The sequence below is a fragment of the Chelonia mydas genome, chromosome 21 (genome assembly GCF_015237465.2).
Source record: "Chelonia mydas isolate rCheMyd1 chromosome 21, rCheMyd1.pri.v2, whole genome shotgun sequence".
Classification (NCBI taxonomy): Eukaryota; Metazoa; Chordata; order Testudines; family Cheloniidae; genus Chelonia; species Chelonia mydas.
This window is the reverse complement of record NC_051261.2, coordinates 15041612-15064740: the sequence shown is the minus strand read 5'-3', so window position 1 is coordinate 15064740 and position 23129 is coordinate 15041612. Positions and strand designations below refer to the sequence as shown.

The window sequence follows — 23129 nt, the reverse complement described above, 5'->3', positions numbered from 1 at the left end:
TCCCACTCACTGATGGGGCTAATCCCCTCCATACCCTTCCACTGCCCAGCCTTCGCCCAGGAAAGGCAGGCCTGCGATCTGGTTGGGGACAAGCTCCCACACGGGGGGTCTGAACAGCCCCAGGCCTTAGGCCCCCTGTTTGAGAAGTGGCAGCACATCTGCTGAAGCTGGACACTTTGCTCCCACCCTGTCCTCACAAGAAGGAGGCAGAGTTATTTCTCTGGGGGGCTCTGCTGTCTCCTTGCAGACAGTGGCTGTTCCCTCCCTGCCCTGGGCAGCTGCGTTTGCCAGAGGCCAGCAAAGCCCATCAGAGTTGCTCTTTTTATTGGAGCTGGTGATTGGGCTCTGAGGTTCGAGGCGCTTGCGTCAGGGGAAGAAGCCCTAGGCTGCTGGGCCCAAGGGCAGCTGGTGCGCTCTGGTTTAAATGCAGCTGAGGAGAAGGGTCAGGGCAATTTCAGGCGGGGGAAATGCTGGGGATGTGCTGAGCTTCCAGCATGACACAGGACTCAGCAGTAGGGGATGCGGATTCAGACCATCTGCCCGTTTACTGTTAGTGCAGCTAGCAGGAACGATCACTGATTTCTGGCAATGCTACAGTTCCAGCAGGGAGCCCCTCCCCACAAACACTCAGCGAGGGGGTGCAGGACTTCTGTTACTGTGGTCCCTGGCCCAGCATGCTAGCTGGCGCGCCTAGAGAAGCCAGGCTCCCTCTTTGCCTTGCGGTTTCATGGCTGATAGAGTGGAGGGCTGTGCAGCAGAGATGGGCTGTGCCCTGCGTGCAGCTGCCAGAGCTCAGCCTAGCAAACGAGCGAGCCCACCTCTCCCCATAGAGCAGGAATGTTCCCGCTGCACTAGGGCTAGTTAATGAGCCTGGTGCAAAGCTGACAGGAGATCAGGCAGGGATGGATGGGACCTCAGCAGCCCTGGCTCATTAAACTGGCCTGGCTACCAAGCTCTTTTCTCTCCACTGAGCCGTTCCAAGGCCACCTGAGGAATTCGCCCACCTCTTCCCTAAGGCTTTTGGGCTGTGTGTGCGGGAGCGGCTCCCACCTCCCTCCCTGCCTGGCTCCGGGAAGGCCGACCAGGCTCCGGAGGCAAAAGGGCCAAAGCTGTGGCCAGTAACCGAGCCCAGCCTGCACGGTGGTGATGCCCAGGATGGGAGGAGAGCACCCCACACCTGGGGCACCTGCTCAGGGACTGTGACCCCAGCAGGGTGTGCCAGCCTGCCCAGCACTGGCCTGGCTCTGAGCAGGGTGAGCCGTGGTGCACGGCATCTTTGCTCTCCTCAGGGCATTTGGGCCTGTCTGTACCAGAGTGGGTACCCCTCGCCCAGTGCCCAGCAGGTGAAAGCACAATGCCCTGTGCTCCATGCCCTGCTAGCATGCCCGAGCGAGCCTGGTGCCGGCAGGGCCTGGCATAGCCAGCTTGCCATGCCCGTGTGCACAGCCGCATAGGTTATTGCTGTGCTCTCTTGTGGCCAGCAGGTGGTGCCCATGGACTAGCATGATGTGTCCAGGGCTGCTCAGCCATGGGCCCAGCCCACCTGCGAGTGCCCGCTCTCCGGGCGCTGAGCAGATGTGGGCAGTGGCTCTCCCTGGGGTGGGGCTAAGCCTCCAGCTGGATCTTTTATTAGTGTCTTCTCTCACAGGCATGAGGCCTGCGTGGAGGGAGAGGACAGCGGCAGAGAGCCGTGGCCTGGCACGGCCCCAGGCTTCACTAACTGTTCCCAGGGGCAATAGAGTTGCTACCTCTGAGGCACAGAGAAACCAGCTACTGGCTGTGCCCCCCTGCCCCAGCCTGACCTTCCTCTCTCTCCCCCCACCCTTAGCCTGACCCCTTGCCATGTGTGCCTATACCCACCCCCTCCCAGGAGCCTCAGCCCTTGAGGGAGCCCCCTACCATCCCTCCCAGGAGCCCCTGCCTTCCCCTCCTCGCTCCTTACCATGCCCTCCCTGCTGGGGAGCTTTGTGATGGGTCTGTCCTGCTTCCTGGCCAGTCCCTGGTGCTGGGAGGTGCCACATGGCTTCTGCAGCTGGCATGCTGTCCCTATGCAGAGTGGGACCTGGGTGCCAGCCAGGCTGCGACGGGCTCCCAGCCGCAACGGCACAGCCGATGGTTAAGATCACTGCACGTGCAGCCGAGTGCACAACGTGAAAAGCCCTGCGCGTTGCATCTTGTGACCAGCAAGGCAGTAGAAAAACTGGCCGGGGGAACCCCTAAGAAGCTGCCATAAATCCCCCTCTGCCCCCTTCTGACTCTGGGGTCTTCAGTGCTATGGGCTGGGGGGAGCTGGAGTGGTTGGGCTGGGTGGTTAGTTATGATGGCTGGTTTATTAAAGGAAACGGAGGTGTCTGGCGGCCCTGGCATTGATTTCCTAGTCCCCAGCCCTCAGCAGCAGCAGCATGGGGCACTGGAGTCGGAGTTAGGACACCTGGGTTCTTCTTCTTGGCTCTGCAGTGGACGTGCTGGGCAAGTCACTGCCTCTCTTAGCCTCAGTTTGCCCAACTGTAACATAGTCCAGTGCTATTAATTGTTAGGGGGCTTATTCCTTCACCCACTTCCTTCCCTGGTCCTTCCCTGAATAAAGAGCAACAATACCCGAAGTCCAAAGGTGCAAACAATTCAATGTTTATTGGGGTGAACTTCCAGCAAGCATGATTCCAGTTTCCTTCCTTAGTGTCCCCCTTCCCAGCTCTGACACGAGAGAGCCTTACCTGTGTCCCTGTTCCCATTCCTGCCCTTAGCAAAACATTATTCCAATTTCCTTACCCCCATTCCCTGTTCCCATTTCCCCCTTTAGCAAAACATGATTCCAATTTCCCCATCCCCATTCCCTGTTCCCATCTCCCCCACCCACACACCCACCCGCTCACTTCCTGATTGACTGCAGACTATATAGTAAAACTTGAGTTCGGCTTAGCTATACCTTAACCAATCATTTTCCTGAAATTTAACTAACCAATCCTAACATATTGTAACATGATTATGTAACCAATTATATCCCACCACCTTAATTAGTTTACACCCAGCAAAATTAATTATACAGGAGACAGGAACAATCACAGAACCAGACAGAGATTATACAGACAAACAATAGCAAAGTGGGAACTATAATGACAAAACAATACAGAAGTGAGGATTTCACATCCCAGTATTGATAAGTGAGTTCTTGCCAGACAGGACGCTATCAAACTAAGTTTCCTTTTACATTTTCTAGACACTTCCCTTTCTCTGGAGGTGATGGGCACTATCAGGATGGGACAGAATTCCTAACAGCCCAATAGCACCTTCTTTCAATGTGACTAGTTTGGGATGTGAGGAGGTGACCGGTCGCTTCCTAGCTTATGGCTGCCTCTGCTGCTTAGCCAAAGGCCTTAGCCTAAGAACAGGGCCTCAGACTGTCACAGGGAGAGAAGGCCCTTACACCAGCAGACAGTGATTTTGATTCTTTCTTTTATACCTCTAGAACTAGCCAAGTGATAAGAATACACCTAAATTCTTGAAGTATAGGCCTTTGCAGACAGGCCTGAATATCTATATTCTAACACTCCACCCCTTTGTGTTTTTCTCTTTTGGGATTCTCCTGCCCAGGTATCCCTGGAAAAGCATAGGACATATGGCGACACAGTTCCTGATAGGGCCAGGCATCAAGGTGGAAGGTGTCGATATTCCATTTGTCCCACTGCCCCTTGTGTAGTATAGTGCCCTGCACCTTCTCTCGTACGGGCATACCACACCTATTCCAATTAGTGTTCCAGACTTCCCATTATAGCGGGCCCGAGAAGGTTGGGTCCGGGTTGTCTAGTACACTGCAGGGTTTGGAGGGCTTACTACATTACTTATAGGTTATCTCCCTATGCAACGTAACACAAGTACAGTTAACAATACAAAATCCACAGCAACACCGAGTCCTGACCACTGCAGTAAGGTCCAACATCCAAGACACCCCCAAAACACTGCCTCTCCTCCTTCGACAGGGTCACGATCTGATGTGTCCAGTTGCTGGCAGTTGCAACAAGCTGCGCCTGGAGGTTTTGCTTGCTTTTGTCCATATCATAAATCCATTGAATGTTCACAGAGAAATGGGATATTGTCCAAACCAGCTTGACCACTTGGTATGGAATCAGGCAGTAGGCCTTGGTTTGATTATTCACAGCAATAAGATTCACAGATCCATTTGTGCACCAAAGTCCAGATAGCAGTATGTAAATGTGAGTAGTTTGGTTATGGGCTGGTGTAATTGTGCCCCCAGTAATATGTACATTCCCAGCAAAACACCTTATACACAGTACACCCAATTGTCCACCCCTTGCATAGGCCATTGATCCTGCTCCTCTATAGTCATAGGAGAGGGGCACATCCAAACATCTTTTGTTGATTTACACTATTTTACACACCCCTCCATTGATTCCCAGTGAGCTCCTCCCCTTCTCATTATTTCCACAGGGCTTGTGGGGACCGCCTTAGTTGCAGTTCCATTTCCAGGTACGACGGTAGCTATTACACAGGTGCTGGCCTCCTAGTTGAGCATTTTGCATTCCCATACACATCTTCCCCCCAAGGTCAGCCTTTTGAAGCCATCCCCCACCCACATCATGAGATTTTTCTGTTCATGAAAACACAACAATGCTAGCAACAAGACAAATACCACAGACAAACAACGCAAAACACAGATCCATGGTATTCTGAGTTATTCTTCCGCTGGTGCCAGCTTGCTTGTAGAGTATCTGAAAAACAAAAGAAACAATTTCCACACCCCTGGTGGGGACAGATTATTGCTTAATAATAATAATTAATAATACCACCACTTTCTTTTACAAACTTCCTTGCTAATTGCAGGAAAAACAGAAGAATTACCTCCAGGCTGTCCTTATTTTGTTCTATAGTCAGGCTAGTGAATTACCTCACTCACTGGTCATTTATGAAATTCATGAGGTGGTGTACCTCAGTTTCCCCTCTTGTTCAACAGACCATGTTTGCAATAGTTTCTCTGCTGTACCAAGCATTAAGTTTATTCTCAGGTAATAGCTGAGAGACAGCTTCAGATTTTAGCACTGTACACACACACACACACACCCCTTAAGGTTAAGCTGTCCCCCTTATTTTCAGGCTTGACTTGTTTTTTCAGCTCCCTTTCCTGGAGGCCCATAATCTGAGTCTTCTAGTAGCTTGTTTGCTGACCGGATGTATTCATTATTTGCAGCTCCTTTGTGCCCATCAGCTAGGTAATTTGCATTTACACAGAGGCTTACTAGCTTGCTTCTGGATCCAAAGCTGTTAGCAGCTCAGACACTGTCTTAAAAGGGAAGCATTTTACTTCCACCAGAGTTCTGATTACTTTCCACTTTCATCTCCTGCTCCAAAACACAAAGAGATCTGAAAAAGAAAGCACAACCTATCGTGGCCCCTTTTGGAGCCCTAATAGGATTTTAATTAAGTACCATGTTTTATTTGCATTTCTTTTACCCCTTCTCCAATATACACTGCACACGTCCTGGGAATATGCACATTCCTTCCATATAGTTTAACCTCCATAACATTATATTAGCCATATTAATTTTACACAAGGTGTAACTGCCTCCCCCACGCCCACAGAGTTTTCATGCACCCACCAAAGCAACAATCTGATCCCCCAGAGCCACCCCAAGGCTCAGTGCTCCCATCATTCCTCCCCTTTTCCTTTTACCTGTGCACATACAAAATTCTCTTTTACCTAACATCCCTTGCACTGTGATTACTCTTTTACACAACTGTACCCCGATTACACTTCCGTCTTGTACAACTAGACACAACCAGGGGCAGCCAAGTTAAGTTCCAATAGAAACGCCTTCCATCCTTTAGTGATTTTGATTACATTACCCAAAAGTCAGATAATTTTGATCAGATTCTCTCTCCGCCTGCTGCCTGCAGCAGTCCCTTATAGACCGTTTCTGTGGGAAAGGGGCCCATTTTCCCTCAGAATAGCTGTAAACGCTTCTGGGGACAGAAGCATAGTGGTGGTAGTAGCCACTCGACCTGACCCCCTTGGATAATTTAATTACCAAGCTTCCATCCAATGTGACTGCACAGAGTTGCACATACAGTTACGTTTATATAACTGCGTTTTATCATTAAACAAAAACTTCTTTCTTGACATCTCACATAAGTATCCAAAGTACCCTCCATTAAAACTTCAGAGAAACAAAAGTGTGTGGAAAGGCAGGTTGCACTTTGAAACTTTTTTTTTCTTTCTCTCCACTCCCCCAGGACCAAGTCCCAGCTCCAGTCTCTAAAGGTCATCTGTTAACTCTGCTTTTGACTATAAACCCTTTTGTGCCAAATCATCTTTCACCACCCCTAACTAATTTACAACCCTTCAGCAGCCCTTGCTGAAGCAGCACTAAACTTGAAAGATTCCTGGCAGCTTCCCGTAATGCTGCCCTTACTTCAAACCTCTCACAAGGGGACTGAAGTGCCTCCTTTCCCTGGAAGGCATTCAGTCCCCATGGGCAGGGACCTTCTTCCACTAGCCATATACCAAGGAGGGTGGGCTCCTCAGCCACCCCCCAAACCTCTGGGTCCTCTAACACTTCCTCCATTTCCTTTTTAATCTCATCCCAGGTTGACCCCTGCACCTGGTATGGGCCCTGGTTCTTCCTTATCCATTTATCCAAAAAATCCTTTACCCTGGCTTGCCAGAACCCACAACTACCATCACGAGAGTTCGCGATACCCCCTCCAAGCAGCTGCACAGACTGTTGGGGAGGGGGACTTACAGGCTGCCACTCACCTATCCGATGCGATGCATCCGAGTCACGGCACCAAGATGTTAGGGGGCTTATTCCTTCACCCACTTCCTTCCCTGGTCCTTCTCGCACGAACAAAGAGCAACAATACCCGAAGTCCAAAGGTGCAAACAATTCAAGGTTTATTGGGGTGAACTTCCAGCAAGCATGATTCCAGTTTCCTTCCTTAATATCCTCCTTCCCAGCTCTGACACCACAGAGCCTTACACCTGTGTCCCTGTTCCCATTCCTGCCCTTAGCAAAACATTATTCCAATTTCCCCACCCCCATTCCCATTTCCCCCTTTAGCAAAACATGATTCCAATTTCCCCACCCCCATTCCCATCTCCCCCTTTAGCAAAACATGATTCCAATTTCCTTACCCCCATTCCCTGTTCCCAGCTCCCCCTTTAGCAAAACATGATTCCAATTTCCTTACCCCTATTCCCTGTTCCCATTTCCCCTCTTTAGCAAAACATGATTCCAATTTCTCCACCCCTGTTCCCATCTCCCATCCCCACCCCCTCACTTCCTGATTGACTGCAGACTATATAGTAAAACTTCAGTTTGGCTTAGCTATACCTTAACCAATCATTTTCCTGAAATTTAACTAACCAATCCTAACATATTGTAACATGATTATGTAACCAATTATATCCCACCACCTTAATTAGTTTACACCCAGCAAAATTAATTATACAGCAGACAGAAACAATCACAGAACCAGACAGAGATTATACAGACAAACAATAGCAAAGTGGGAACTATAATGACAAAACAATACAGAAGTGAGGATTTCACATCCCAGCTATTCATAAGTGAGTTCTTGCCAGACAGGATGCTATCAAACTAAGTTTCCTTTCACATTTTCTAAGCACTTCCCTTTCTCTGGAGGTGATAGGCACTATCAGGACAGGACTGTATTCCTAACAGCCCAATAGCACCTTCTTTCAATGTGACTAGTTTGGGATGTGAGGAGGTGACCGGTCGCTTCCTAGCTTATGGCTGCCTCTGCTGCTTAGCCAAAGTCCTTAGCCTAAGCACAGGGCCTCAGACTGTCACAGGGAGAGAAGGCCCTTACACCAGCAGACAGTGATTTTGATTCTTTCTTTTATACCTCTAGAACTAGCCAAGTGATAAGAATACACCTAAATTCTTAAAGTACAGGCCTTCGCAGACAGGCCTGAATATCTATATCCTAACATTAATCCTAACAGAACTGCCACAAGCGACATCTAACCTGTCCCCTTTGTGCCGGGGAGCCCCGTCGAGTTCTGCCCAAGGCTGTGCTCTCGCTCGCTGGCCAGCCAGCTGGAAGGACTCGGCTGAGCTAAGCAGCCCTGCATGGAGGTAGTTGCAGATTCATAAACCTCTCTATGTGCTGCAGTCACTAGGGGGTGCCAGAGAGCCATGCTGTGTTCGTGTGGGTTGCACAAGCACATAATTTGGCATGCTCCTTCTGAAAGGCGGCATGGCTGAGGTTTGGCTGCCTTAGATCAGGTCTCTGGGTTCTGTCCCAAGCTCTGAGTCATCTATAAAGGGGATGAGAGGGAGTTGCCTCCCCTAGGGTGGCAGTATGTGGCCTTGGTTAATGTGAAGGGCTCAGAGCAGTTTGCAGAAGAGCTCCCTTGGAAGTCGGTAGCTCAGGGCATCGTGCAGAGGAGGTGCCCTCTTTCCACCCCAAATTGCTTGAAGCATGTTGCTCATGGTGCTCTGACAGGCGCTCCTGCAGCAGGGGCTGGTGAGAGCTGGCAGGATTGCGTCAGCACCCTGGGCCAAGGCCCAGCCAGCTGCCTAGGCGGGTTTCAGTGGATCCCTGTCCATATTAACCACCCCACTGAACTCGAGCCCCTGCCCTTGCCCATCCAGCAGAGACTCCCTGCAGCAGCCTCGCGCCAGGAATGTGTCCCCAGCCTCAAGCGAAGCTGGAGAGTGCCCAGACCCCAGGCCAGGAGCTATTCCAGTCACCTTTGCCATAGCAGGGGTAGGGCAAAGGCAAGGGCCAGCCTAGGTGGCCTTGGGACACCTTTAAAAGTGCAGGGCAGGCAGCACTGGTATCCCTACTGAACGCTGCCCCTGAAAGGGCTGCGAGCAGCACCAGCCTGCCTCTTGGGGGCTAGCGAAGGGCAGCCAAGTGACCCCTGCTTTGAGCCTCCACCGGCCCGTGCCCCCAGGCCTGTCCCTGGTGCCCTGGCAGAGGCTTGGGGTGAGGGACAGGGGCCACGTGGCAGGTGGTGGCTGACAGCCCCCGCTGTGAGCAAAGGTTTGGATCCAGGCATGAGAAGATTCATTTGCCCCACTGGACGTCCCCCACCTGAGCTGTACCACGAGCGAGAAGCATCTGTCCACAGTGTGCCCATCCCCCCCATCCCCGGGCACCGTCCGGCCTGGCCCCTCAGCTTTGCTGCACCGTGGGCAGCAGCAGGATCTGCCTCCTTGCAGGGCCGTGTCCAGGTCCTGTCCCCAAGCAGCTGCCCCTGGTTCACCCAGTGCTGGGCCTCCACGCTGGGAATGTCTGCGGCCAGCTGTGTGGGCGAGGGGTGTGCAGCCGGGCTCTGCATCCACCTGGTCAGTTTCAGTGGCTTGGTTATTTCAGACCCTAGCCTTTGCTCCGGGACTGGGGCTCCCTGGCCCTGGGGCTGGGGATGGGCTCAGATTGTCTGGAGAGCTCCTGTGGGGCTGGCCCCTTTCCAATGCCGACAGCCTGAATCCCAGCTGAGCTGCTCCAGAGGCCTAAATCTCCCCTGGGAAAGGCCTTCCGGTGTGCAGCACCCATGGGGCCCACTGCCATGGGGACGGGGGATGGGAACTGCAGATCGATCAAGGATCTCAAAGCATGTGCCATGCAGCGAGTTAAGCAGCTTTCCAAGCCGCAGCAAGGTAGGTGATACTGATGGGGAAACTGAGGCATGGAGACGGGAAGGGACTCTTGACACCCCATCACCCACTCTAAGCACATGCCATCCCAAGGGGGCCGCTGGAAGATGGGGCCCTAGTGATGGGAGGGGCATGGTGCCAAACACTGCATGTGCCCAGGGGGTACAGCCTGCGATTGGAATAAGTAGCACCACCCTCTGAGCTGCACCAGGTTAACCCAGAGAAGGGCATTTCCTCGGGTAGCGCCATCAGGAAGGGAGAAGGGCAGGGGCCGCCGTGGGCAGCTTGTGCTGCGCTGAGTTCCCCAGCAGCCGCAGGACCACCTGACCCTGGGCCACTGAAACCTCTGCTCAGCCAGTTACACCCCGGTCTGGGCTCCTCCCAGCGGGTGGCAAGTCACACAGTGGTACTCAACCGATTTATCATTGTGCCTGCGGCCGACAATGTGTTACCTGGACTGCAGGTTGAGAACCACAGCGCCCCCCCCGCCCCCCCAGACCCTATGCCCAGCGCCTCCCGCCCAGAGACCCCTTCACAGAGTGGGGCCAAGAGCAGAGCCTTGGGTGGGGGGGCCGGGCAGCAGGGACCTTGGACTCAGCCGTGTGGGACTGGGTGGCAGGGTGGCAGCCCCGACCCTAGACCCCCGCTGGGCGGCCCAGCTGCGTGTGGATTGGGCTGCCGGCAGCTCGCGGACTGGGAACCGCTGCCCAGAGGCTACATGTGTTGGGTGTCGGATTCTGGGTGCATTTCCTCCTGGGAGTAGCCTGCCCTCTTCCCAGCAGCAGGTTGTTTGGGAGGGTAGGGGCGGTTCCCCGCGCTGGCGTGCGACTTGGCTGGTTAGGGAGGAGCCGTGAGCAGGCTCAGGGCGGGTGCATGGAGCACCCTGGGGCGTGGGGCTGGTTCTCCTGCATTCCAGGGAGCCAGCGGCTCTGCAGAGGGGGTGTGGCTGGTCTCCCCAGCACGGAAATTCCCACTCAGCCCTGGGCGCAGCTGGGCCCGTGAGCAGTGCAGCAGGGGATGCTCCCTAGGCCCACCCTGCCTGGAGCAGGTTAGCAGCAGCCAACGAGCCAGAATCAACATCTGTAACAGACCACCTCTGCACATACACGGGCCCCACAGGCCCTAGCAGGAGTCGAACCCTGGCCCTTCAGGACCTGTCCCACAGGCCTCCCCTCGCGAGCTAGAGAGGAGCTTGCCGGGGTGCGCCTGAGTGAGCAGCTGGCGGTGCTAGTCGCTGGGACCAGCCATTAGACAGACGGACGGACAACGAGCTGGGTGTGATGCCCACACGCCCACTGAATCCTGAGCTGACTGGTCCTGCGACATTCTCCAGCCCCTGCGCCCATCTCGCCTGCCCGTGGCTGCGCCCACATCGATACCAGCACAGCCTCGGCTGTGCCCAGCCTGCAGTGGCTCTGGTCAGCATGCCTGGTCTCAGCCACGCCGAAGGCTGGGGGCAGAGAGGGCGCTTTCCGCTGAGCCTGTCCCCATGCCCAGGAGCCCGGTGCCCACCGCGGGCAATGTCCGCCAGTGCTGTGACGTCCAGCTCACGGACCGTCTGGCTTCTCTCTCCCAATCTCGGTTGGTGACCAGCCTGTGGAGCTCACTGACACAAGCTGTTATGGGGGAGGAGAGCTCAGCGGGATTTGGGAAAGGCTTTAGCGAAGGGATTGAGTGAACTGAGGGACACGCCGGGGTCACACGGGCCTCCTGAGTGCCAGCCCCGATGGCAGAGCCAACCCATGCCTTAGAAAGCCTGGCGGGTCCTGCTTTGAGCAGCTGCCAGGTCCGCGCCCAGGCTCCATGATTACCCTGCGAGAGTGGCACACGGGACAGACGGTCCAGCCGGAGCGAGAGCCGACAGCCCCATTGGCTGGCAGGAAGTGGGAAGCCCAGGAGAGCGGCTAGCCCAGAGAGCTCCCAGGAGAGAGGGGCCGGGACGCTCCGTCACCACAATGGGGCACTGGGAGTGACGGGCGGCCTGCAGCACGGCCCAGCGACAGCCCATAGCTCAGGGACAAGGCTTCCCGGCAGCGTGCACCGCGCTGGGACTCCACTGCCCTCACCGGCCGCCCAGGAGAACAATTAGCACCAGCCTCGCACAGGCCACTGCGGGATGTTCTCGAGGACAAAGTGCCGGAGGCCATGACATCACTCTCCCTCGCACACAAACACACACACACGCCCCTCTGGGTCACACACACCTGCTCTGTCAGGTCAAACACATAGACAACCGCCTTCCTGCATCACACACACAAACACACACAACTGCGTTGCTGCGTCACATATACCCCTCCAGGTTACACACACACATACACACCCTCACCAGATCTCTCTCTCTCTCACACACACACACACACACACACTGTCAGGTCTCACGCACAGCGCTGCTATTAGCAGCCTTGCAGCTGGAGCCGTCCTGTCGGCACCAAGCTCAGCCCAGCGAGGCGAGAACACGAAATGTTCCCAATGAACCTGCCAATCGATCAGCTCGTCCTGGGCACCCCCCTGTCTCCCCACCCCCACATCTCACCCGCTCCTCCCCTTCCCCCACCCTCTGCCAATAAACCCCAGCTATGCTAAAAGCCTGGAGTTGGCATGCAGATCTTGCATTGCGGTGACCTTGCTCTGACAGACTGCAGGTAGCAGTACGCTGCAGAGTTGGGGAACATTGCCCGGGAGGGCTCAGTGATCACCCCCCAAGTTTGGGGAGAGCGAGAGCAGTCCGGCCTTGCTTTTTATCGTGAGCCTTGTGCTATTTGGGGGGTGGGAGTCCTTCAAGGCCCAGCTCCCGGAGTCCTGTGATTTCATGAGACTCTCAGCTTGCATTTTTAAAATAAAAGTCCCATTTCTAGCCCTCGTGGTTACCGGGAAAAGCTTGAAAATGCGGGCCCAGCGCCTCCTAATGGTCCTCTGCAGCAAACTGCCACGAGCGGGGGAAAGGTGTGGAAACAGGGCCCTGCTCCTACCGGGGATCCTAGGGACTGGGAACCTAACTCTGTGCAGGGAGGAGCTCAGTGCTGTGGTTAAATGTTCAATTACACGCAGGCTAATTGGAGCTAGAACTCCAGAGCAAGGTCTTGAACCCCGGGCTACCCCAGCAGCGCCCTCACCACCGGCTCTGGCCACGTACCCCTCTCCCCCGGCGCGATTCCTCGGAAAGCTTTTGTTGTTGTTCCCGTGCACATTTCGAAACCCGCTGACTGGCATCGGTGTCCTCCGGCTCGAACACACACTCAGCAGCCTCTGCAAGCTGGCCCCAGCCTGCACAAACAGCCCTTCGCAGCGGCCACGCCTCTGGGGGTGTTTGGCTCCTTCAGCCAGGGGCACGTTTTCCACACTGTACAAACCGCCCCCCTGTAAGTCCAGGCGGCTGCTGAGTGTACCCCCAAAAGGACGCTACCCCAGACATGGCCACCAGAGGGCAGTGAGGCCCAGGGCTTGTGTGGCAGGTGCACCTGTTGTCCTGCAGGTGCACAGGTGTGAGTGGGACAGAGATAACAGCATGGGCAGAATCCGCACGTCTGGCCACTGCTGCTCCCCGAGTCACCCCCATGGGAACTTGGGAGCTCAGCCCGGCCCTGCGGCTGCTCAGTTCCTGGGCAGGCTCCAGGCTACGCTGGGGGCAAAAGCTGCTTCTCCAGCTCGGACCTGTGGGGCAAGTTGGATTTCGGGCAGGGGAGTGCAGGGATTATACAGTGGGGCATGTTTCCCACCGGGACGCATCCTGAGAGCAGGGCTGTGAGAAAGCCCTGCTATTTCAACTGCCTGCCCTGTGCTGCGTGGGGCGGCCGCGCACCACGAAACAGCTGCCACGTTCCGCCCCGAGGGGCTGCATTTCAACAGCAGGAGGGAGTGATCTCGGTGGGGGGGGGGGTTATAAGCTAGTTTTGGACTCTTGGGTGAAAGGGTCGGAAGGAGGGTCTAGGAACAAGTTACGGGGTTGGCTGAGCCTCAGTTGTAAGAGAGGGATACTGAGGGTCCTGCTTTGCGCAGGGGGTGGGACTAGATACCTCCGGAGGTCCCTCCCAACCCTGATCTTCTCTGATACAGGGGCTGGGGCGGTTAAAATGCCACTGAAGAGGGATAACATCTCACCCCGATTGTGCCACTAGCCTCCTCAGTCAAAACTGGCTCGCTTTCAGATGCAGGCAACAGTGCGAACCTCCAGGAGCGGCGTGGGGGAGAGGGCGCAATGGCTGCTGGTCCCCACGCACGGCGGGAGTCTCCGTGCGTTAAGGCATAGTGCCCAGAAAGCGAAGGCTGGGTGGCGTCCCGGTCACACACAACGCACTAATGACTATCCTGAAGAACAATGAAATTAGCCTGCGTCGTTAGCCAGCTTGCCCTGCTGTCACTTGGATGACGTCACAGGCCCGGGTAACTCCGAGGCCGTGGCAACCTTCCCAGAAGTGGGGTAACCGGGTGTGACGTCACTGGGCGGAGGCATGAGACGCCCTGTGACCGGAGTGGCTGGTTAGGTGGGCTGTTCACAGCCGCAGCGGGGGCTAAACTCGGGCCACCCGGAAGCACGGACTTTGCAGGGTCACAAATGGTGCAGCGCTCGGCCTTGAAGGCGCTCCGCTCGTCCGTGCGAGAGCACTGTCGTGCATGCTTGTGTATGTGTGTGTGCACACATTGTGCGGCATCCGGGTGTGCCCGTATGCATTGTTGCACACTCAGCCGTCCCTTCCAGGCCAGGATGCAGCCCGTGTGTGGCGACACCAGGCAGTGCAGGCTGGGAGATGGACAGCTGGCGAGAACCACGGGATCCATCCGTGACCCGCAGCCTCTGTAACGAATCCCCCGCCCACCCATTCCAGCCCGGTCGTGTGCACACACGCGTGCGGCATGCGTGTGTGTGAGTGTGAGCGAGATGCCACTGACTGGCAGGGCTGGGACAAACAGCCCTCTCCAGCGCCTGGGAAGTGGAGGGGCGGGAATGGGCAGGAGGGACCCCACCCCAGCCGTAGCTGGTCAGAAATAAACCCATGCATACATTGGAAGTAGCAGAATAAGGAAAATCCTCTCTTCCCATCACCGGATTTACACCATTCTCTGGTCAAATCAGCTGCCCCCCAGGGCCCAGCCCAGCTCCGGGCCTGGCTGGGGGAGGCTTAGGGCCTGTCCCACCCAGTGGTGCTGTCCCGGCTCCGGAGGCTCTGTCCCCGCATCAGTCTGGCCAAGTGGCAAACAGGCCCCTCCTCTAATGGCCCAGCGTGGTTACACTCCAGACGGTGCAGTGCCCATTTTAGAGGGGTAATTTACGAGGGCCGGGCTGAACCCGAACTCCAGACTTTTGGGGGATCCGGAGCTGCCGCTGAGGTTCTTAGCTCAGCCAATGGGAGCCACAACTTGCTGGTGGGGGCCGAGCACAGGTTTGTCTGGTCACAGCTGCCCCCTTCCCCCCATGCTGGACTCCTGGCAGGGAGAGGCCCGGCTGGCACGCCAGCCCCTCACATGGCTGCCATTCCTGGCAGGGAGGAGGCCGCCGATGAGCCTGCTTTTGTGAGCAAACAAACACGTGAGATTAGAAAGAGAGAAAAACACGGTGAGGGGTGAGACGCTGGCACAGGCCGGGCGAGGGCTTTGACAATCATTAAACTGGCCAGCCCTGATTTCCCGGCAAGAAAGCACTGGCGTGGGGCCAGTGGCACCCATTATGCAAATCCGATGAAGCTTGGAGCTTGAATGCTTGGGCTAGGAATTCCCCTAGAGCCCTGAGATCATGTTACCGAAGACACAGGCTATATAAGGCGAGATACCCGGGAGGGGCCGCCTATAGGGGTAGGCGCTAAGGCACAGATGAGTAGTGGTTAGAAGCCAGCGGTGCACCTGGAGTATTTACACCCTCCCTTCGCTGCTTGTGGATTAACTGCTGCTGCTGGGGGCACTGTGGTAGGTACCAACGCCTTTGTGCGCCGTGCTCGAGAGGGTCTGTTACACGTCCCCGAGGGCGGAGGTGTTTGTGCGCCCACCACTAGCTGCTCCTTATTCGCCAGCCACCTGTTGGTCAAACAAGCCCTTTGGGCATTAGGGGTAGAAAGCACCTGCCCAGACCTCCGCCGCCCTGGGCTGAGCCAGGTGAGTATCGGCAGTCCTGCTCGCCGGCTCTCATGCCCGGGCAGGCGTGTCGATGGTGGGAAGGTCACTGCTCCGGGTCATTTAAGGCTGGGTTCGAGGACTGGGCTGAGGACACTGGCATCCAGGGAGCCGGTAGGAGGGAGCGAGTGTGGCTGGCCGGGCACCCCTGGCTGCACGGGGGCTGGGGTGCTTTGGGAGATGGGGCCATGGGGTGAGTGGTGACGACCGATTTTGCACATGGCCTCTTTCCCGGCGGAGCAGCCAGACCACAGCTCTCTGCAGATGGCAGCGCGATGAGCCTGCTAAGCAGGAGACTCCGAGGGCCATCCACCCCGGCCCCACTGCGCAGCCCCGTCCTCCTGGCCAGGTGCTACCAGACTTACACCCTGGATGGAAGGAGGCCTTGGAACGAATGACAGCGGCTTGTTCTCATCCTTGTGCTCTGTCAGCGGCTGGCTGACAGCATTAAACTGTTTGGGACGCAGCCTCCAGCCCAGGGGGAGCCTGTCTCTGTTCCCTTTTACAGCGAAGGGCAACAAAGGGCCCAAGGAACACAGGGTGCTTTCCAATGGTCCAGTGAGGGCTTGAGCCTTTTTGATGTGGTGACGATTCACCCCAGGCTTGAAATCTGCAGGCTGAGCTCGGATCCCAGCTGCCCCAGATCGCGGCGGACCCTGGGCCTGAGGCACCAGAAGGGGCAAGGGAAGCAGGGAGATGCACAGACTGCTGGCTGTGACCCCGTCCCCTCCGTGGGGCGGGGCAGGGCGGGGCGGGCTCCGTGCTCCCAGCTGTACCCTGCCCAGGGTTCAAGTGCCAGCTCAGCAAGGTCTGTATCTCGCAGGCAGCGCTGGCTAGAGTCATGCTGACAGGTGCAATCTCTTGGCAGAGAGCTTTATGGCGGGATCCTGTGAAATCAGCAACATCTTCTCGAACTACATCAGCGCCATGTACCAGCCGGAGGAGGCTCAGCCCCCCATGGAACTGCTGGCCCACCTGGGGAAGGAGGACAACCTCGCGCTGCCTGCGGAGACCACAGGTGGGGCTGGAGCCTGCGTGCCATGGGGCAGAGCCAGGCAGGAGACCTGCAGTGACAATGAGTCAGGGCGTAAGCTAATCACCAGATGGAATCCCGCCCCTGGAATAGAAGGGAGATAGGGTTGCCTAGTAGTTAGCACACAGGACTGGGATTTAGGACACCTGGGTTCTATTCCCACCTCTGCTACTGGGTGACCTGGGGAAGTCCCTGCTCCTCTCTGTGCCTCAGTTCCCCTCTCTAAATACTACTTTCAATAGCTCCCCTAGAGGGTTGCCTGCCAGGTTTATCCTATTAACATGTGGGTCCCATGGGAGGCTGGATGGAAGATGTTTTGAAGGTGCAAAGTGTTATTGTTTGTTTGCCCCATTGCCCAGGTGCATTATGGGGGCAGGTTGGGAGTTCAGCTTCCTTCCTCTGCAGCATCAGGGTTTAGTCTGCTGCCAGAGACAGGGGACTGGGTCGGATGGGCCACCGGCCAGCTGGGGCTCGTGGAAGGGGGAAGATCACTCTCGGGCGTTGGGATTGGGGTGGGGTCCCCCATATCCTCTGGTGGGTCTGCAGTGCCCTTTGGGGAAGGACTGGGCTGGGAGCTGAGAAGCTGCCCTCGGCCATTCCCTCGGGCCCTGCCGTCAGGCAGGATCCGAGATAAAGGAGCGGGCGACAGGGGCACATGACAATGCCACAACGGTGACTAAGCAAGATAACCTCCCCCCCCCGCCGCCCGTCTGACTCTCTGTGCCCAGCAGAGCCAACCCCACCCCTTGTGATGTGGGCTCATCGAGAGCCCTGCCCAGCCAGCCAGAGCCGGGGCCGGGTGCCCCATGGGGTGAGCAGCGCCCCTGAGCCCTGCTCCTTTCTCCCCAGCAGAGAAGCCGGCGTGGTTCAGCGAGCTCCCGTACTTCTGGAGCAAGGCGCAGGTGCTGGAGTGGATCAGCTACCACGTGGAGAAGAACAAGTACGACGCCAGCGCCATCAACTTCTCCTGCTGCAACATGGACGGCTACACGCTCTGCCACTGCACGCCGGAGCAGCTGCGGCTCGTTTTCGGGCCACTCGGGGACGAGCTCTACGCCCGCCTCCATGAGATCGGTGAGTGCCAGTGACCCAGCACAGATCTTCCTCCGCCCCATGCCAGCAGGGCCCACAGCGAGCTAGCCCTGCCTAGCCAGCCAGAGCTGGGGACGGGCAACTCCTTGGGGCTTCCAAACTGGCATGTCCCCAGTCCCTGCTGCCCTATAACCCGGGGCAAGGCCCATTCCTATCCCGAGACTCCGGTTAGAAGGGAGGTTTGGGTGGCACATTGGGGAGTGTAGAAGGGCTTGCACCAGAAGAGCTGGGGGAACAGCTGGAACCCATGAAGGGGCCCACGGGAAGAGCATGGGGAGGTGCCTTTGCCCTTTGGACTGGTCAAATAAAATTAATTCCTATCTGCCCCCCTCCTGCAGTCTCGGTCTCCGATGAGCTGACCTGGATCATTGACCTGCTAGAGAAAGAGGACATGTCTTCCCAAGAGATCTTCCAGGACTCCAGTGCCTCAGGTAAGAGAAGCACCCTGGCCACACCTTGTCCCTCGAGGCCCCTGCCGTGTGCGTGTCCGTTACCTGGATGGGGCTCACCATTTCCTGCTCTCTCCTCCACTGTTTCTAGAGCTGGGAAACTCGTACACGAAGGAATCCCTGGAGGAGATGAAATCCACAAACCCTTTCTTCCAGGCAGACTTCAGCTACATTTCCGGTGCCTTGTCTCCAGGCAGCTCTGACATCTCTGTCTCAGGTAAAGTCCTCGTCGCTCACGTTCAGTGTCAGGGCATCCTTGGCCATGGCGCAGGCGCGGGCTCTCCCACCAGTGGGGTCTCCCATCAGTCCTGGATGGCCCTGTGTCTGCTCCCGTCTCATGTGTGGTTCTCTGGGATGGGGACACAGCCCTACATCTGGGTTCTAGTTGGAGACCCTGCCCTGTTTCATGCGAGAGTTCCCCAAAAACCCATTCCAGGGCAGACCACCTGCTGGGGAGCGTTTGGTGTGTGTGGCCGGGAGAACTGCTTTCTGCTGATTAAAAGTGTTTCTGGAGGGGAATAACTGGAAATCCAACCTATCTGCTTTGCCCCCCAGGGACCGGGATGTCCCATAGCCCCAACTCCCAAGACTCCGGTGGAAGTGACATAGATCCCGACCCGACAGAAGTGAAGTTGTTCTCCTCTGATGGTGAGTTGCTTCCTTTCCGACTGGTGGGGAGAGAGATGAGCTTGGGGCTGGGCAAGGCTGGAAAAAAAACGGGGTCAGGGAGGGAAAGGAAAGGCCCCTTGCCACTGGAGAGAGCTTGGTTGGTTCCCCTCGGCTCGGGAAGAGGCACTGAGAACTGACCCCTGCTAAAGGTGGCCTGCCTTAGCTTTCTGCCTCGGAAACTTCTCAGGTGCTCATTGCCATGGTATCCAGGCAGGATGGGTCAAACCCAGGAGTTTTTATTCGGATCTCCCGCACTCTGGTGGGCTGAACGAAATGGAACCTGGACAGGAAGTAGACCTGGCTTTGGCTCTGGGTTTTGCCTGGGCTCCTTCCTCTGCCCCTGCTTTGTGCCTAGGGAGGGGATGTGATCTGCCTTTGAGACCCTCTGCCCCAGCAGCTGCTGGCAGAACCTTGGTGCCATGGCGACCCGGAAAGGGATGGGCAGTGGGACGGATGCCAGCTGGGATGAGGGTGGGGGACTTGGCCAAGGTGTGCCACGCTGCCGTAGGCAGCGGTCAGAAACCCCCTGGCGCGGGGAGCTTTGACTGCATCCCTGTGCCGTGCTCAGGGTAACAGGGCAGGATACAGACCATAGCGACCATTTGAACCAGTGTCCAGGCCTTCTCCCCAGGGCCTACCAGGGAACCCGAGGTGTAGGAGATGGGGGAAGGGGCCCTGTTGCTGGGTGGCTAAACAGGGACCGCCAGTTAGGTCGGGCAGGCTGGCAGTTCCCTGAGCCGGCAGAGGGGACCTGTCCCTAGGGAATTACAATGGACATCTCGCCTTGTATTTCTAAAGAAGGAGGAGCCAGGAGCTGAGGCTGCTCAGACCCCCCCGGGGCAGGGTGGGCCCGCTATAAAACCCAGACAGGCCCAGTAACGTCTCCCACCTCCTCCCGCACAGATGGCTTTGCCGACTATGACAAAGGGGATGTCAAGCATGGGAAGCGGAAAAGGGGCAGGCCCCGGAAATTCAGCAAGGAGAACAGAGACTGCCTGGAGACCAAGAAGAGCAAACACTGTACGTGAGAGGCCAGGGGGGCTCCTGTGGGCTAGGGTGGCTATGCCCTGGCTCGTCCGGGTGCTGAAGTTAATGGCCAGCCCTGGAATTGACCAGGACAGTTGTCTCGGCCGTGTTTGGGGAGGGGAGGTGGGAGGAGGGATGGGGGCTCCTAACCCATAGTACGTTGAGGGCCAGCCCCTTGCACGGTGCAGCCTTTAGGCACCGATCCTCAAAGGGGTTTGGGTGCCTAACTGCCATTGATTTCAAGGGAATCGGAGCCCCCAGTGCTTTCCGATTGGTTGCTGATGGTCCAGTGATTCCTAAGGTCCAATCCCTGGTCCCAGTGCATGGCCCCAGTAGGTGGGCTGGGTGCAAGGGAGTGCCACCACGAGGCTGGGGGCGTGGGGGAGATGGACTGGACTTCCGGATCTGTGTAACTGCACCACCCACAGAGTCTCCTCTGGGGGCTGGGGCCCATGCGCCTCAGTGGGGCACAGCTGCCTAGCCCGTCTGGGCTGCAGCCCCCCGAGTGAGCTCCCATGTGGAGGAACAACACTGGCTCTGCTGCCTATTGGACCTTCTGCACCCCCGTTGGGTGCAGGGCTGATTTGTTCCCAGGGTGCAGGGAGCTGCCGCTGTTATCATGGAGCTCCCAGCCCTGGCCAGCACTTTCTGCAGAGCCTCCTCCAGCCTGCTGGGTTTGTGGGGTCCCGGATCTGCAGAGCCCCCGCACTGAACTGGACCGTCCCTCCTCTCTCTGTTCCAGCCCCGAGAGGGACTCACCTGTGGGAATTTATCCGGGACATCCTGCTCCACCCCGAGCTGAACGAGGGGCTGATGAAGTGGGAGGACCGAAGCGAGGGCGTCTTCAAGTTCCTCCGCTCCGAGGCGGTGGCTCAGCTCTGGGGGCAGAAGAAGAAGAACAGCAGCATGACCTACGAGAAGCTGAGCCGGGCCATGAGGTGGGTTTCAGGGGATTGCCCCCGTCCCGCCCAAGAGAGGCAGGAGCCCCAGCCTGTCTCCAAGGCTCCAGGGCCTACCTCCACCCAAAGCTCCATGCTTCGCCTCCTCTGCTTCCCTACCCTACCCTGACAGCTCCTCTCCCAGCCTCCCCGTAATGGGGCCTTCTCTCAGCCTCCGTCCCTCAGCGTCCTCGGCCTCAGGCTCTTCCCTTCCCAGATGGCCTCCACACCGGCTCCCTGGGCTGCCTTGCATCCAGTGCTGATGTCCCCTCCTTCCCTTCCAGGTATTACTACAAGCGGGAAATCCTGGAGCGGGTTGACGGGCGGCGGCTGGTCTACAAGTTTGGGAAGAACTCCAGTGGCTGGAAGGAGGAGGAAGTATTGAACCGAAAGTAAGGAGCCGGGGGAGCCCTACAAGGACTCGGGCTCTGGCCGTCTGGCTCAGGGGCGAGACCCTAGGCATAATGCACTGAACCGTGCTCCCTAGACAAGAGTTTTTGTCACACGTTGGAGCCCAAAGCTGCTGTCCCGGGCTGTGTGTTAGCCTCCAGCGCCTTCCTAGGGGCACAAGTGTATGTGCTGGTTACCCGCCGGCACCTAGGTAACTACAGCTGATATTTTGGCTCAAGTAGGTTATTGTAAACCATTATTTCTATTGTTGCATTGCTGGACTCTTCTTTCCAAGTGGAATTACAGTGACTCTGGCTGTTCTCAAAGCCTGGAAGAGTGGAAGGGACGTGCTCCGTTCTTCACAATCGAATTCGGGGGACTTCAAATGTCCGAGCAGAGCAGGCGGTCCTGGCTACTGCTGCAGTCAGCCACGGTCTGGGAAGTGGGATGCACCGGTGTGCCAGCTACAGGGGCACTGCCGCCCCGTGCCATAGATGGAATGAAGAGAACGGGCACTGAGCGCTGTGTCTTTGCCAAGCATGCCCTCTCTGCGCTGCCCGCCGTGGGGCTGCTGCCAGCCATGCGGGCTGTGCGCTGGCATGAGTAGCCTGCTGCTCTGTGAATGGCCCAAGCAGATGCTTCGTGAATTTCGAGCAGCGCTGGCCCAAGGGGAGTAGGAGAGAACTGTGAATTTCGGATGGCTCTGGAGGGACCGTGACAGTAGCCGGGTCATCAGGCAGAGTTTCCCCTCTTTGTTCCTGGGCATTCGCCTCCTTGCCCCCCAAATCCCATCCCCTCAGTGTGATAACATCCCCTTTCCCCATGAGGCGCTCTCCTCCTGCTTCTAATTTATATAACATAAACAGAGGGTATATAATGTATATAGAGATCTATTTTTTCATAAATAAGCTTGTTCTTGCGTGATTGTGAGTGTCCTGGAAGCACTTGGCCTCTTCGAACCAATGACTGTTCTCAGTATTCAGCTGGACTGAAATAAGGTTCTTCTGGCCTTTGACAGTCTCTGTCCAGAACGTGGCATTAGTGCGTCCTGACACTGAGGGGTCTGGCGGACACACAAGGTCTTTTCCTGGTTTGATAATGAGTATATCAGAAATAAATTGTTGCTTTTTTTACAAACGGTGTGCATGCCTCCTCCTTGTGGCTTCTATAATGACTGGGGGTAAAGTGGGTCCAGGCTGCTCACTGGAGGGGGGGTGTCACAGATTGCATGGTTGCAAGGGACTGTAGCCACCCCCACTAGTCTGACCTCCTCCATTAACCCAATGGTTAATTAACTGAACTGGAGCACAGACTTTAGGGAAACATTCGGCTCGATTTAAAGATGGCCAGAGTGGGAGAACCCACTGCTGCCCTGGGTAAAGTTGTTCCAGGGGTTAATTACCCTCACTTAAAAATTTACACTGTATTTCCAGCCGGAATTTGTCTAGCTTCAACTTCCAGCTATTGGGTCGTGTCAGACCTTTGTCTGCTAGACTGAAGAGCCTATTGTCAAAGATTTGTTCCCCATGTAGGTATTTGTGGGCTTTGATCAAGTCACCCCTCAACCTTCTGTTGGTTAAGCTAAATAGATTGAGGGCCTTGAGTCTGTTCCTGATGGACCCATGTCTGTCCCCCCATATTTGCTCTGGGGCCATCTGTCCCTTCCTGAAGTCCAGAGCTCCTTGGTTCTACTGGGGAAGGTTTCCTAAGGACTTAGATGCTGCAGGGAGGGGGCCGTGGAAGGGCTTAGGTAGGCAGGCTAGGCAGACCCTGCAGCCTGCACGGACGC

At 56.5% G+C, this 23129-nt stretch overlaps 1 protein-coding gene across 2 annotated transcripts; it reads left to right on the top strand.

The window, feature by feature from the left end:
- The first annotated feature begins 15418 nt into the window (after positions 1 to 15418).
- ELF3 (E74 like ETS transcription factor 3) lies at positions 15419 to 22477 on the top strand. Of its 2 annotated transcripts, none has more exons than XM_037885156.2 (9): positions 15419 to 15539; positions 16612 to 16761; positions 17629 to 17850; positions 18207 to 18299; positions 18409 to 18534; positions 18873 to 18965; positions 19890 to 20006; positions 20755 to 20950; positions 21235 to 22477. In XM_037885156.2, exons 2-9 carry the CDS (start codon positions 16620 to 16622, stop codon positions 21344 to 21346), a joined length of 1101 nt encoding a protein of 366 aa, XP_037741084.1. In that variant the 5' UTR covers positions 15419 to 15539; positions 16612 to 16619; the 3' UTR covers positions 21347 to 22477. The 2 variants fall into 2 exon arrangements, with proteins under 2 accessions (XP_037741084.1, XP_037741083.1); XM_037885155.2 differs by having other exon boundaries at positions 17626 to 17850.
- The last annotated feature ends 652 nt before the right edge of the window (positions 22478 to 23129 follow it).

Bases quoted from the DNA above. Each gene is read 5' to 3' on its own strand.
- ELF3 (XM_037885155.2), top strand. From the start codon at position 16,620: ATGGCGGGATCCTGTGAAATCAGCAACATCTTCTCGAACTACATCAGC. The intron at 16,762-17,625 runs GTGGGGCTGGAG...CTTTCTCCCCAG, and splicing joins GCTGCCTGCGGAGACCACAG to CAGAGAAGCCGGCGTGGTTC. The intron at 20,007-20,754 runs GTACGTGAGAGG...TCTCTGTTCCAG, and splicing joins GACCAAGAAGAGCAAACACT to CCCCGAGAGGGACTCACCTG.